General features: G+C 47.6%; 2 protein-coding genes across 2 annotated transcripts; one reads left to right on the forward strand and one right to left on the reverse strand.

Annotated features, from left to right (window-relative positions):
* The first annotated feature begins 2,567 nt into the window (after positions 1-2,567).
* GGS25DRAFT_496112 (uncharacterized protein) lies at positions 2,568-3,821 on the forward strand. The gene is made up of 3 exons (XM_049261499.1): positions 2,568-2,767; positions 2,865-2,932; positions 3,038-3,821. Exons 1-3 carry the CDS (start codon positions 2,759-2,761, stop codon positions 3,369-3,371), a joined length of 411 nt encoding a protein of 136 aa, XP_049115898.1. The 5' UTR covers positions 2,568-2,758; the 3' UTR covers positions 3,372-3,821.
* A 1,165-nt stretch (positions 3,822-4,986) lies between these two features.
* On the reverse strand, positions 4,987-7,350 carry GGS25DRAFT_336124 (uncharacterized protein). The gene is made up of 5 exons (XM_049257940.1): positions 6,768-7,350; positions 6,653-6,683; positions 6,373-6,454; positions 5,927-6,184; positions 4,987-5,799 (listed from the first exon to the last, which is right to left on the reverse strand). Exons 2-5 carry the CDS (start codon positions 6,656-6,658, stop codon positions 5,126-5,128), a joined length of 1,020 nt encoding a protein of 339 aa, XP_049115899.1. The 5' UTR covers positions 6,659-6,683; positions 6,768-7,350; the 3' UTR covers positions 4,987-5,125.
* Positions 7,351-16,393: the final 9,043 nt, after the last annotated feature.

Here is a 16,393-nt window from a genome sequence, read left to right on the forward strand (position 1 = left end):
AGCTGAGATATGCTGAGCAAGGGGAAATCGGGGTTGGTAGGTATCTATTATTAAGTGGGTGAGGATGTATGGTGTTGGTATTGTACTAGAATTGGAAAGCTCCCAGTCAACGTCGGCAAAATATGACCATGTTATTATTAAGCCGGAGCCTCGCGAGCTGAATGCGACTGATTCCTTCGACGATCAACTCTCTTCGAAAATCCTGTCTTAGAACTAGGTAAGAATACAATGTAGGCGCAAGATCGAAGAATGGTAGATACGATTCTCGATAGATTATCAAAAGACCACGTTCAAAAAGTAGAAGAAAGGCTACCAAGGTAGATAATGTAGATAATAGAGTCTTGATGTTGTAATGCTGGGGGAGGGAGCGGGTACCTTGATCCTGCGGCGCTTAAGAGGTGGAGTCAAACAAGGAGCGAGACCAAATGGAAATACTACTAATACTTACATGTAGGTAGAAAGTTGGTAGGCCAGTAGTGCGACCTGCCTATGGATGATGTCTATCGAAGATAATCTGATCCGAAACCTGTGCCGATGAACTGGCAAAAGAGGCCGTGCAAATATACCTAGTAGGTAGGTAGATACATGTATTGTACGATACTAGACACTTGACAGAGCGTACATACTTAGTACTATGTAGGTAGAAAGATGGTAAAGAAATGGGAATAGGAACAGGAATAAGATCATTGAACTAGGCTAGACAAGTGGTGAACATCAATGGAAAAGACAGACCCAAAAAGGGCAGTACACCGTAAGGCAAATCTCACCGAATCAGTACATTGATGATAGGGCTCGCGCACTACTGCGACTGCTACTGCGGCTCACCCCTCCAAGTTGCTCCTCACGAATCTAATTGGGTCGCCAGACCACGGGCGTCCTGTTCATGGGGAACAGGGGTTAGTGAGGCATTCTTCGATTTCATCTCAGCCACGGAAGACCCCGCTGCTGAGCCCACACAATCCCGGCCGAGATCGATCGTAAGGAAACCCAGATGACATGTTGAAGATGATGACAATATATTGTAGTAGGCCAACAGCCTTCATAACATGTGGCGGTGCTTGGAGGCAGTACCCACGATGCGCCGAAAATTTTAAAACACGGCGCATTTCAATGTTCGTCTCGATGAGCAGAATATGAACATATATCATCGCTCTGTCTGTTTAGAGTGTTCAGGATACTACCTGACGGCCTGGCTGCCTGGCTGCCTGGCTGCCCACCTTTTCTAGGCAGGCTGCCTGGTAGCCCCAGTATCTACCTAACCTTAGGTAGTATCCATGGATGTATGTTAGACCGTTAGTCCGTTAGAGAACTTGAAGTTGCCAGCCGCACCACATGTCTTGACAACTCAAGGTAGCATAGGAACTGGATGGTCTCCAATTGACATCTTTTCCTTTCCACTGGAAGAGTCGGGAGTCGGCAAATGTTACAGTAGCACGAGCTGATGAAATGGCCCGCCAGCTGAAGCAAGAATTCTCTCATCTGAGCATTCTTGTCCTTTTCTGTAGCAATGTACGTTTAGAAAAACGGGAAAAGGCTGCACCAGATTAGTTCATATCTTCATACATAAGACAGTAGATATTGTAGTAGGTATATGTAAGTAGTTAGAGATGGTCAGCATTGACTCTCGCGTCAGTATAACTGTAAATAGGTACCTACTAGGTACTTAAGCAGCAGCCAAGACTTATAGGGATCCATGAAGCGTGGGTTGAACACAGCCATGACTGCGGCAGCACATTGTGGAGATTAGGATAGTGCCCGTGTAACAAGATGAGGCAGAAGTGACAGCAAATTGCGAAGTACTTGTGTACTGCATTCTTAATATGTCCCTATAGGTGACCGATCAATATATACTTTGCATGTTAGTTAGTAATTTTTTGCAATTTGTAAATTGCTCCATCGTAGAGAGCATTCGAGTTGTCCATAAAGCCCTTAGTGAGGAAGAGGGGAAATCGGGGTATTTCTGTGGTAGAAATAGAATAGAACCCATATTTCTCCCGATTCTCGACGATCCATCACAAGCGCGCTAAAGCGTAACTACCTAAGTTAGTAACGAGCTGCAAAGAAATGGCTAACTAGGGCTACTGTGCCAGAAATGGAACAGCTCTCCAGGGCTAGTTATAGCAATTAGTTGGTTGAAGAGCGGCACAGCGCCAATCTGACCTTTAACCGCCCGGTACAGTACAACATGGCCGGCCGTAAAAAACGACATTGGCAGATTAGCAGGGTTTCCAGAAACTGTTCGTAATGATGATGGGTAGCCTCTTCACTGTTAGACGCGCTAGGATGGTGAATGATGCGGGTGCCACAAATATCACATCATTAGTGTATCAAAATGGTAGGGATTTTGGGTTGAATTCCCAATTGAGAACGATTGGAGACAATTGGCGATTTTGGATTTTGGAAATTCCAATGTTGGTGGAGGAATTTGGGAGGGGAAGCCTGGAACTAGCAATGACTAACTAGGTTAATAGTTAAATGGCAAGCATTTGAAGAACGGATAGCCACGTGACTACTTAGATTCTTTGTAACTGGCGAATTGGTTTCTCCAGCTGTTGTTCAGCTGTATAGTGTGGGGTTACTAGTAGTATCTCTATCATGGATATCACTATGCAAGTATGTGACTCCAAGGTTCTTGTTATCAACATCACATATATCAAGTACACCGCGAAGAATGGATTAGGCATTATATTGTACCTAGTCGTGGCATACATTTGTATGACCCCTGTTTGTCTGGTGACTTTGGAATACCATTGAAAACATGTTCCAGGTTAGTTCCCTTCTCCTCATTTCCATTCAATATAAGTTATTCAGATCTCTTTCTTGTCAATTCTAAATGGACGAGCTGCTGATCCACAATGTTCTAGCCAAATCCCGAAGACCGTCTCCATCTCCGGATGCACCGCGCTCGCTCGGTAGTTCTCACATCACAGGAGTAGGTCACCATTTCATTGCCTGCTGGCTAGAACATCTACCTATCTAGCTGCAGCAGTTCTCAGTAGTGATTACCGCTAACGGTAGACACCTCACCCCCCGGCAGACTAGTGGAGATTCGAGCAGCTCAGAGAACCTTTGAGGGAGCCTATATGCGAACAGCTCTCTCGCAGTTCAGCTTCGCCCTTATCATCCTCAAGATTTTCACCTCTGAGTTCTACGCCATCGGCGCCCTCTTCGCCTGTTATGGTTGCGCAGTATTGCTATGTGCCATCTACCGCCGGTATCAAGGTAATACACAGTTTTTTACCACGACGGATCGCGATGGTGAATTGAAAAACGTGTTCCGCACCAGCGGAAACAGCGTACTTTTTCTTACCGCTCTGAGCATCGGCGCCTATATTGGCTTATTCGTTCTGACTTGGCAATTGGACGCGTGAAGGAGAGTGCCGAGATACCAGACACGTCCCGCGCTGTGAAATGGGACTTTTGTGTATCGTAGTGGGTTATGGTTTTGATGTTCTCGCTACAGAGAACGTTGTGGTTTGACCTTCTACCTTCTTCTTGGAAGTTAGTGAAGCCTAACGCTTTGGGGGGCTCTGTGCCGGATCAAATGGGTGTGCCCAAATAGGGGTCACGGCCAATTTCACAGCGTTACGACAATATACAGGATACAAGCTATTGGACGGTTTGAATGAGATATCACCATCTATCCAAGACATTTTCGGCATATGAGTGCCGAGGGGCGCTTGTTTGGTGTTATTGTGTAACTCTTCAATAGGGTCTATATATATCAATGGCATCAATGTCCGCTTTACGAGCTACCTCATCACCTCGAATACACACATAGGTTCAGTCGCTACATACGCCTTGCAACATCGGCGCATCACAAAAACCCTGCTGGCATCCTTAAAGACACCTTTTGGAATCATAGGTACCTACAAGGTAGGTTAAATACTGAGTTTGCTTCAAAGAAGTCCCTCGCCATTTATCTACAGAAAGGCCATAGCCATTGAATATTAAACCATTTACACACTACCTGCCTAGGATTAGGTCGATAGCACTTGCCGCTCAAACGTCCGAGTCAGGACAAACACCTGTACCTGAATCCTCGAGCCCCTTCTCAGATTCCCATATCCCACTCGGACAAATTTTTGATAACAAAAACCATAGAACTAACGCTACACCTACCTTGAACAAGATGAAAGCCAATCCATAGAGAATAAGGGAACTGTCCTCGCCGCGATAGTGACATCGTCAGGGGTAAAGCTAGGCACCAACCGGCCTTATATGTGTGCTCCTTGCTTTTTTCTCCTTCTCCCAATCAACAGGTCTGTTCGAAGGAAATAACAAAACGGATATCCGCCCAACACACGGAAGCCGCCTAACCCGCAATGCGAATGTTTCCAGCACCAATTTACCGACTCCAGTAACCCAGAATAATGCCAAACCCGTCGTTGTCCGTGGCAGTAAATTCTATTACCTTCTTATAAACACACCCTTCTTACACACGTACACAGTTTCTTAGTTTTCGGGGGGTTTCTCTGCTGTACTGATTTAGGTAGGCGACCCTCGTTGGATTTGCGGGACAAATAAGGTCCGAAGAGGCATCGGCACCGGATGGACCTAGATGTATGTATACAAGGTATGTGTATATTGTATATGTCGTTCAAACCCCCGAAGCACGGGCTTTCCGAGTACCGTCGCATCGCGGCTCGTATCGTACGTATGGCCCTTGTCGATCTCCCGCAAAACTAGCCTACCCGTTTTTTAAGCTTTCCAATATCTCGCAGATCTCCCCCCCCCTTTTCCTTTCTCCCTTCCCTCCTCTTACGCTCAAGCAACTCGAATTGTCCAGGTTAGCTATTTTTCTTCGTCCCCACGACTTTCCTTTCCCCCCCCTTTTTTTTTACTAGGGAAGTAGGTACTATTCGATATATAAAAAGAAAGAAAATCCCCTCCCCATAGAGCAATGCTTCTTTCTAGATGCCCAGCATGAGAAGAAGAAGAACAAGAACAAGAACAAGAAAACACAAACATTACAAGCCTCGGGGGAAATATGGACGCGTGTGAAAATTATGGTATGTGGATGGTAGAAAGGAGAAGAGAAAGGGGGGGAGGGGGGGGCTTTAAACGTAGTTGTAGTAGGGACTAGGTAGGTAATCATCCCCACGCGATGCCCCGTCCTGTCACGTCACCTCACCCCGTAGTACTCCCCCCCTCCAGCATGCAGCGCGTCCTCCGACGCCGACGACGACGAATGCCCTCCCCCCCCCGTCAGCCTCTCGTCGCGGTCCTCGTACCACCCCGCGTACTGCTGCTGGTACGCCGCCTGCTGCTGCTGCCAAGGGTCGTACGGCGAGACGGCGCCTGCTGAGAGGGACCCCGGCTCTGCTACTACGGCAGCGTTGGCCGCGATCGCCACGGGGTGCGGGTGCGGGTGGATTCTCTCGTAGGGCCGCGCGGCGGCGAACCGGCTCGATTGGTCGTCGCTGTAGGACCAGGAGCGCGCGACGAGCGGGTACGCGCCCGTGGGCGTGTCGAGGCCGCCGAGCACGACGGGGGAGGTCGTGGTTGGCCATGTCGACAGCGAGGACGTGGATACATGGGACGGGTAGGCGGAGAGGGTTGGCGGGTGCGGATGCTGGTCTGCGAGGCTGAGGCTGGGGGGGGCGAAACTCATCCACGTAGTGTTATTCGTCGTGTTGCTGTTGTTGTTGTTGTCGCTGGGCGGTGACCTTGCAGAGGCGTTGCTGCTGGCCTCGGTTCCGGTCGGTGACATCCAGGTGGTGTTGTCTGTCCCGTTGTGGTGCCCGTAGTTGTTGTTGTTGCCGTTGAACTGTCGACTGCCGGACATGATCGGTGTGCCTTTTTTTACTCGGCGCGCGCTTTAGTAGATGTTTCCTTTAGGTAGGTAGGTAGGTAGGTAGGTAGGTAACTTTCACGGCAACTGTGGGTGCGGGGAGGGAGGCATTTACGAATTACGTCTACCTACCTCTGTGTTCGGGAGAATAAGTCCCGCTCTCTTCTGGCTCCATCGATGGCTGTTGTCCCATATTCGGCATCGACTGCATTGCGGCTAGCTGGTGGTACGGCGTGCTCGATTGTATATCCGACGGGTACCCCGTCGACATGGTCGGGGACGTGGTGGTGGGCGACCCAAGGCAAGGCCCCGCGGACGCTCTGATCTCTTGCCTCCGTGCCGTCGGGGGCGGCGGCGGCGGTTGGTTCACGACGGCGGTGTAAACACACTCTATACCGAGGTTAATGCAGGACTCACACCGCCCCAAGTGGTCTGGTATCTCCGGCTGCTTGCACCGTATTTTCCTCTGTCGACAGTGTTCTACACCAAAAAAACTAAGGCTTCAGTACTCCATGCGTATTTTTTTTGTCTTTCCCAACACAAACAATAACAGGTGACCTGGCGCGGCGATCACTTACTACAAGCGACAGGTGTCCGGTGATAGCCAAGTCTATTCCTCTTCCTATCCCTGGGAAGATGGGAATCGGGTTCGTTGGTCCCCTGCGGTCTCACGTTAGGGGTCGATACGGGTCTTTGTTTTCAACTTTGGCATTTCTAAAATAGGGGATCTCGTCGTTTGGGCAGGGAGTATTGGGTTGCCCTGGGACACGATGTTGACTTGAAGACGGAAGGGATAGTGAAGGCGTAGGTTGTGCTGTGTTCTGTGGTGTGCTGCGTGGAGTTATTGGTAAGTCTTACCTCCATGATTGGAATGATTGGTGATAGATGGCTACGCATGTAGTCAGTTTGCGATAGATCTATCTCAGGATCGCCTTTTGGTGGGTACCGATAAGGCATTATACTTAACACGGACTTGAACGACTCCAGAGGGTATATGTTCGAGTAGCTAGGTACCTAGCCCCTGAGATCTGTCTATATTCGGCAAGGTGTGTCGGGGCGTAACTACCATCAACGAATCTTTAACGGGATGGGCAGGGCGGCTAGCGAGTAAGCCTCTTTCAGTTGCTTATCCTATAATGGGGTGGGAGGGCGGCTAGCTTCCGTGCCGTGGCTCCACGCCTGCTAGAGTACCTAAGGGTGTATAGTAGGAGACTGTATTCATCAGGGGTCTGGTTCAAGCTCGATGCTCACTCTCTGCGGCCTTTATAAACCGAAAGGTGGTAACAATGATCAGAGGGGAGGTAGCAGGAGATAGTGGAGAGGGAGCTGGGAGCGGGCCAATGGAGTCCGTAGAATGGAATATGCAGTCCAACCACAGCAGTGACCTTGCTGCTATTTGAGGGATGTCGGGGTTACGACTGCTTAAGAGGATACAGTAAACGCGCGGTAGGTGAGCCTATATGGACGCCCACACCGAACCAACCCTAGGTATGTCTAAAAGTTCCCCAACTAGAAATTGAGGGTCCAACCGATATCTTGGTTGATGAAGCTTGGTGCATACCGACCCGGACCTGGCGTCTGAGGCTTATGTACATACAAGCCTAATAGGTAACTTCGAAGCGCACGACGTCATTACGCTCTGCCTCCTCTAGAGTGAAAAGGGGATGATTAGTATATTTGTGGTAAAGGGGGGTGAAACTTTGACCAATGTTTGGATTTTGGTTCAGAGAGGATATTTTGGGCAGTGGAAGGGATTTGAATTACTTGATAGCGAATAATGGAGAGGGATGGTTATAGCTGAACGCCACCCTTGAAGCTAGAAGCTAGAAACTATGGTCGAATCTGAGCACGGTCCACGAATCTCAGGGGGTCAACTATAGCGTTGGAGGTCGATATCTTCCAATTTATTAGACTGAGGAACGGCCATGTATTGTTTATATCTGTCGACGTTCAGTAGAAGCTTCAGAGGTAGAAGATCTCTTCACGGCATGATAAGTACCTGTAGAAGAAGGGTGTCTTGGGAGGCTGACTCTTGAGTAAGTAGGTATATACTAGGAACTATGAACCCGTCGGTGAGTGGCGGCGTAGGATCAAGATGATCTACATACTAACCTAGGTAGAAGAAGGGTATCCGGTGAATCTCTACGACATTGTAGGCGATCTCGCTACTTTTTCTACTGATAAATAAGCACTGACTTGACGAGCTCACCTCCTAGGCGAAGATTGATGGCAGGCGCAGGAAAAGAAAATGGTCAACACAGTATGCCCGTCTCAACCGGCATACAATTAAAAAGGACAAGGAATTGTAACTGGCAAAAGGCCGTGCTATTTGGAACTTGAGTTTTGAAATTCCTATTACCCTTCTGCCTCGATGTCGAGCATGAGGTAGATGTCATCTATCAATGCCTCCTCCAATTATCTTCAGCCACCTATTTACAATCCTTCACGTTGAACGATTAACCGACTTATTATGCACTAGATGCGCTCCCGACGAGCCATAGGATGTCCTCGCCGTCTAAGAAACTAGGTATCTTTATCTTACTATTATCCTCGAAATAGCCAGTCAGTGCACAGGCTGTAGCTAAAGGTTAAGGGGTACGTAGGTAATGCAGGTGTAAGAAGTGGACTCGGACGTCAAGAAAGCGGATACGCAGTGCCCGAGAAAGTCCTGCTGCAGAAGTCTCTTACCTCAGATATCTATCTCTACGGCTCAGAGTTGCAGAACTACCTATCTCGGTACCTCCCTACATAACTAGGTAGGCAGGCAGGCAGGCTCAATTCGCGATGGAACAGCTCAACCAGTTTCTTGGGACTATGCAGGCGTAAATGATGCTATCTAAGTACCTATTAGGTAAAATCTGTGACACGAATGAGATGGCAGGGATTAACGGGAGAGCAGCCACTGTTCTCCGGCTTGCTAACTACCTGTGAGGTAAGTAGACATGCCTAGGTATTTTACCAGATGACATCTAGTTCAGAGATTTTGATCATAGGTAGGTAAATAGTCCGTGGCTTGCCACAGTTTGTCTGCAGCTTCAACCTTGTATCCATGTTGATCCCGGCGCCAGAAAGGCATCAGGGCATGAATAGTGACGCACCCCTGTTGAATAGGGGGCCAATGCTATGTGTCTCCTTCAACTACGATATCGACCAACTTTACCTTCAAGGTTGGTAGCTGAGGTTTATTGGGGGTTCAGGATCTTGGAAAATGTAAGGAGAATAAGTAATATGATAGATAATATGGATCTGGATTATAGAAAGGGGCAAACCCCAGGTGTTAGGGATGTTAGGGCTGATCCCGACGGGGGGAATTATTAATATTCCCTTGCTAAGGTCCGTGTTACCCTTTTTCTTTCCTTATCCCTCTTCGCCTCTTGCCTTTAACTTGCTTCTTCTGCGGCAAAAATATACCCGGATTTCACGTCGTATCAGATGTCACCAATCAAGCTCATGATGATGTTACCTGGGTACTTTGAAAGAATCACGTCCACGTTTAGATGGCATCTATCTGAAGACAAGAAGAAGAAAGCCAAACAGCCATCTAAATTATTTATTGTCTGAATTATCTTGACTTTCTAGGGGACCTTTCCCTCTCATACCGAGGCAGACACATACCCAGGTAGTACCCAGTATATACCAAGCCGTGTTAGTGGAGAGCCCCTGAGTATTTGAACCAACAGCAGCTTTGGGCAGCAGTTCCAGCAGCCCGGTAAAATGGGTGGGTGAAGATGGGGAAGCAAGGGAAGATCCTGATAGTCTTTTCGCATCATGCAACGCTACGAAATACAACAGTACTCGGTAAGTAGGTATATCTATCTAGTCAGGACTGCAGCTTTATTTTTTTTTCTTTTTCATTTAATCTTATTTCTACCCACCCTATCGCATTCCTTTCTTGTCGTCTGGGCTTTTGCACGTTTCTTTCTTTCTTTCTCAGCTATCGCTGCACTATATGTGTAGAAAGACCCAGTCCTACGATTCAAGCGGATATGACTCGTTTAAGAGCGTCCTTTTGTTCTATTAGTACAGTTCTATTCGGCCGGAACCGCAATGTTATTTACCGAAGCCAGCAATATCAGATAGCAGTTAAGCATAATCCTTTCAGCCGAACAAGATAGGATGAACCTGATCTACTCATGGAATATCGGCTTCATTCTGTGCCTTAGGCTAACGGCGTATCCTCACGGTAGCTGTCGATCAAAAATGATGTGCGACTAGGATTGGGATACTTTATTATTATTATACCATCCAATATTGCCCAGGTGTTGTACCAACTATTAGGCGATACCCTCCTCAAATTGCGTCGAGGGGTTCACTCTTGAATGAGGATTTTACAAAGTATTTGGCATCACCAAAGTCTCTAAGGTTTTGAGTAGATACCTACCTAGGTAATCTTTAGGGTCGAGGCAACATTACATAGGTACTAGGTAGTTAGAATCACATGTGCATCTAGGCATGTATATCGGTATACCAAGATGGGACGTAGCTAGGTACGAATCTGATCTAGGAGCGGCCCGCAATCTGACCCCAAGCCCAAGAGTCTTGCAATGATCCTGTCAATATTCGCCGATTCAAGAGATCCATGGACATGTCTACCTACCTACCTACCTACCTACCTACCTACCTACCTACCTACTTACCTATTACCAAGGTAGGCATCCATGGATAGGCCTGATACCGGACCTTAGGTAGGTACCTACAGATGCGCATGGAGTTACGCATGGAGTTGCGCATGGAGCTACATTAGGAAATATGATCAATTCATGCGAGACAGAAGTCTTAACACCCTACAATTCCTCAATGCAATGCACCAATGCAACCAATGCACCAGGTACATTATGGGGCCTCTCTCTTACGCCACTTACCGGGCTCTTATATGTTCTTCTTTCGCTAGCATCATTGTGATTCCTCATGTTTCACCACAAGACAACGCCCGCCGCCTTTCGCTGCTGCTCTTATCATGCTCCAACACTGCACATAACAGCACACAATAACAGCACAGAAAGCACAGAAAGCACAGAAAGGAGACTTGCGCATGTTTAGCCTCAGTCCCATCCACCCCCCTCCATCTGTGATCAAAAGTACTTTTCTGCTGCAGCTTCACAACTTATCACATAGCCAAGAAACTAGGTATGCTTGTATTTACATACTATATGCATTATCAAGCAATCCTCCAAGCCCCTCAACATTAATGCGTGAAAAAGGGCGTCGATGGATGGCCATACCCGTCTACCTACATACCTAAGGTAAGTAAAGTATGTAGGCATGTAGGCTTGTATGTATAAGCCTCTGGGAGCAAGTGACAGCTCAAGCCCTTAGGTTAGGTCTTTCTAGATGAGACATACTAGCTAGCATTAGCTGTCTCCCTCGGCCTTTTCCAACTCAACTAACCTAACCGCATATTCGACATTTGCCCTTCTGTTTGATCTCCGTTTAGCCAGAATGTCACAAATGTTCAGTGCCTCTTTTTAATCTCATCTACCTGCTACTTCCCAAATTTTCGGGAAATCGGTGAGCGGCCCGCCAATTATCCCTCACAATATCGTCGTCTTCGCTTCCTCGGCCAGTTGAGGCTGATGGGCTTCCATATAAGAAATAACTTCGGGTCATACTAAGCTACCTACGTTAGTGAACCTCGGACTAGACTATGCATGCCCCTTCAAGCCCACACACAGAGGCTTCTGATTTGGAATACCCTAATCTGATGAGAAAAGGGAGGCTGGCCAGACCGATAAAGATTAGTGTATCAGAGATCTCAATGAGGCGTTTACCAGGAGATATTCGTAGGTAAGGTAGATACTGACCTACCCTACCAGGTGGTCAGTGGATCACTCGATTAAACTTGGAAGTCTTCATAATAGCTTAGCTCGATTGATTGGATGACGTTCACATACATACCTAATACTCTTAAGCCATCTGATTAACCCAATGGACTTACCAACCTACCTACCTAGTACCTACCTACACATGCATGCATGCATTGCCCATTGGCGCCTCCAGGAGACTGTGCGTCATACCGTAGAATACTACTAGGTGGATTGGCTGGGATGTTGCTTTGCGATAGGAGGAGGTAGAAAAAAAGCCACTTCGCCATCATCTACTATGTACTTAGGTAGGTAGGTAGGTAGGTAGGTAGGTACATATGTAGTATGTGAGACATGTCTCATGATGCTCGTTAACGGCCTCGTGGAACTTGGAGCTATAAGCCCCCCTGGACACTAGGACTACCTAGTAGTAGGCAGGTAGCTCCGGACCGACCATCAAGTTTTTATTGAAGAAGATCGGGTAGACCGTTCCTTCGCCATATTAGTATAGTAAGCATTGCAATAAGCACCAAATTATTATGTCGTGTTTGGATTTATTGAGCTAGAGTTGTGAAGTAGACGAAACGTATGTGTATCATTCAACTTACCCAGATCGAAGCCATGGTCATCGTGTACAACCTACCTAGACTACGGACGATGGTCTCGCTCATGTCACTTAATGTCACTTCATGCATGTCTCCTCACTTCCACCACACTTTGTGGAGACGATGACCACGTGTATGGAAAGTAGCAAGTGTCTTACGTACCCAACGGTGGACTTCACGTATGTGAATCACACTTGTGCTAGATACCCCGTGCTAGATATCTCATGTTACGTCTACCTAAAACCTCCGCGAGGTCGTAAAAAAGACCACCGGGCCTTCTATTCCGCCTATCGCAACTCAAGCACTTGCCTGCAATTATGATCTTAATCGCCGCCAATAGCAGTGGAAGCCGAGTCCATACTGTACCCCCCCCCCTCTCCTATCCACCGCGGAGAGCGCCGGTGGCGTTTTTCACACTACTTCATGCTTTTTGTGTTTCTTTCTTTTCTTTCCTTTTTCTTTGCTGCCGATGTACTCCACAGGGCTAGACCAAGCGTGCCTACCTTAGTACCTAACCTCTTAGTTGAAGGCCCATTAGAACGAAGGTAGGTATGTCTCAGGATCATCTTATCTTCCCCGAGCTGAGAAACTTCTGTGCGACCCCCGGACTTTACTTCCGGGGGGTTTTCCCTTACATTAACCGACAGTCGTGAGGTCTCGGAAGGGGGGGCCGTGCCTACTAAGAAGTAGGTACTACTAGCTAGTGTTGTTGGTGCTAAAGAGTCTCAGCACGAGAATGTCTTTCGGAGAGAACTGCTCACCTAAGGTACGGAAATTCTTAGTGCCTCGAATACTGAGAAGTCTTGCGTTCAAAACTGCATAGGATTGATAGCGCGATGTCCAAGTACTAACTGGGTAGTAGGTAGCCAATGTATCACTTGCGCAATACGTCCTCTGTTTCTAACCCTAATTCCATGGCTTCGAGGGTGTCCACAAGATATCGCTAGAGTCTCGTATCCTCCCACAAGTGTTCCGTGTCTCAGCGGCTCCTTATCTTTTTGCTGGCAGGTAGCTACATCAGCTGTCATAGTATAATACCCCTGAGCACCCAAACGGCACTGGGTATACGAGGCATCTCATCCCACGGATAATATGGCTCTCCACTACGAAGAGCGCAAGAGGGCACTTGCTGTCTCAGAGCGAGGGTACGCTTCTCGGTACCGGAAACATGAGCTTAAGACAACCAGTTTCCGAAATTGCGGGCTGTGAGCGCAGTGACAGCGGCAACACAGTCTACACGGCTACGCCAACCTGTTCCATGGCGTTGGTATACACGATGTCCTTTTAACACAAAGAGTAGCATGTCTAGTAGTTGTTGGCAACTCATATAAGCCCCAAATAGGTTCTTGGTCGTGTGCTAGACGGAAAGGCACTGAGGATAGCCTAGGGGCCTACCCAGGCACTTAGTACCTAGGCCTGAATACTTGATGGCGGGGAAGAACGCTTGAAAACTTTCAATCACTATGCGGTAGGATAATATTGGAATGAGAAGCGTGTGTGTTGAAGGCTATACCTATGAAAGGCATGGTGGTGGGAGTTGACCCCCTGAAAGGGCCCACTTGGACTCCTAAGGAGATAGCTACCACGACATAGACTGTGGATCGGTGTTGATAGAATACGCTACACTAGAATACAATTTAGGAGACTCTCCGCCTTTATAAAACTACAAAAGATTGAGCTATTTACACACCAGTCTTATCTATGTGGTAGTTATCCCCTAATGTACGTAGTCGTGAGCGTGCTACACAGTGAGCAGTCGCCCCTTTTCGAGAAACATCGTTTGTATACTGGGTACCTACGAAGGTAACGAACTACACTAAAGTACCTACCTAGAGGTAATGGCCCCGAAGAACACGAGAATATCCAGCCTGACACTTTGACGCTATATCTTGAAGATCACTGCGCGTGGAAAACGACTTGGGAAGCCCCTGAGTAACTTGTCCATACCTAAGATATCTTATTGGTATCTATCAAAGAGACCAATGAGCCTGAAAAGTTGGAAACTGATGCTGAATATCAACTGTGCGTGTACAGGAGATGGATATCAATGACAGGGCATACAGTAGGTCAATCTCTGAACAAGAGGGGGCGAACTGAATTCTAATCGTCAAGAGCTTCAGTCTCATTTCTATCATACGGTACCTACTAGGATATAAGTGTGGGGGTCACGAATGGTCTATCACTCCTATCCATATTAATGGAGTCTTTCCCAACGACGCCAAGGTTGCTCAAGGCCCCCCTTGTCGAGGTTGCTGTCACCATCACCTAGTCCAAGTTTACCTACCCAACAAGACTTACATATTGTATAACGAATGAGGGTTGTAGAGGCCAGTAGATAATTCATACTGGGTATTCATGTTGAGTATGATCACCAATACGGTTACACATTAGCTAGGCACTCGAAGGCACTCGATATCATATACACCGAACTAGAGACTGAAGTCTGGCATCTCCCGACGTCGCTTTAGGGCAACGTTGCAAAAGGGAGGGAGACAATAAGATCTTGCGGCTCTTCACAATCCCACCGTGACATATTGGCTATCACGCACCATGGCCTGTCGGTAGTTGATACACCATCTTGGCGCCCTCGGCTTGGTAACGTACGTAAATATTGGAAGTCGAGGTGGGGTGAGATGAAGGGGAGCAAATCTTCCCGAAGCTCGTGTTAATGCGTCTATCCTGTCATGTGAAGCGACAAGCGGTCTCGAACTGCGCGTCTATAGTTTTTTTTTTTTTTTTTGCTACGAAGCTGCCCCCCTTTCCCTCCCTTTAATGCCGCACGACCCATCTTTTGCTCGTGATGCCAGACGAGCCACGTAGGTATCCAACAAGCATCACCCTCCAACCGGCAGTGATAGCGTATCCTGCGCAAGCATCCATGGATCATTAGCCGCGGGTTGCAGATCAAAAGGAAGGGTTTGGGTAGGGGTTTTTTTAGAGACATTGTATCTCACCAATAACCTCAAGAGAGGAGATCTGCACGATAGGAAAGATGAAGAAAAAGAATGCTATACGCAAGCATCTTTAGTTACCGACTATCTCGCCAGTACGGTACGACCATAAGCGTGCAGTATAGGGTTCTTCCCAATATTGCGACATACCCTCCCTTTTGGGCCCTGGTATAATACCTATTCAGGTGGGTCGTCGAATAAGGAACGAGGGGAGGGGCTCGTCATCTGATTACTGTACTTTTGACTTATCGTGGCATCCGATCACCACAGGATCACCTCCGGTGACCCGGTTCCGACTATAGTATAGCGATATCTTTTTTTTCTTTTTTTTCTTTTTTTTTTTACAAGGCTGATGTCTTGTCCTTTCGAAAATGCGTATGTTTCCTCGTATTGTAGATATTATAACAACAATCCAATCCAGTGGAAGCAACTTGTTGGCTCCCAGAGGGCAGTGCTAATCGCGAATGGTGCTGCCGCGGATCTGTTGGGGAAGACCAGGGGGGTGGAGAGAGAGAGGGGGTAACTGCGCGGGTCTAGCCTATGGCAGAGCAGATAGGGAGGATCGTGGGACGAAATAGTTAATGGAAAATATCACAGCGCATGAAATATTAGAAATGGCAAGCAGTCGGCAAACCCAAATCCCTAGGCCAAATCCCTAGGCGGCAAAGGCACTTTACGTAGGTACGTGCCTAGTTAGTAGGTAGGTATGTAGATAAAAATGCATCGTTACAATACGTGCCTCTCATACGTCTGTTATATTTCGCCTCATCGTTTCTGTGTCGCTAAATAGCCGCGTCCGATCACGTAGGTTACCCTCTTTGATGCTACCCCAATTATCTCCCGTAAGTAATTGTTAGCGAGTCGTACATCGAGACGGTTGGACGGGAAAGGGAGTTTGATCAACCATCGGGATCGTGTCACGATATACCTACGTGATAACATACCTTTTCACCTACCAAGTTGCCTACACGAGAGAAAAATCAAGATCCAGGGGGAAGTAAAGGAGAGACAGAGAGAGAGCAAAAAGGGGGGAAGACAAGGAGGAGGAGAAAAAAAAAGAAAACGAAATGCCATCCCCTGTACCTAACTTTTTACATCTGTGTTTCCTGACATCTATTTAGGGTCCAGGCAGCCCTCCCCGGGCGGGAAAGGATGCATTGCGCATTGCTTACAGGAAAGGGAGTGTGGGCCATCAAGAACGCTTTTCGCGGGGTGCGTATATTGATTGCATGCATCATCTCT

The sequence above is a fragment of the Hypoxylon fragiforme genome, assembly GCF_022984875.1.
Source record: "Hypoxylon fragiforme strain CBS 206.31 chromosome Unknown GGS25scaffold_6, whole genome shotgun sequence".
NCBI lineage: Eukaryota > Fungi > Ascomycota > Sordariomycetes > Xylariales > Hypoxylaceae > Hypoxylon > Hypoxylon fragiforme.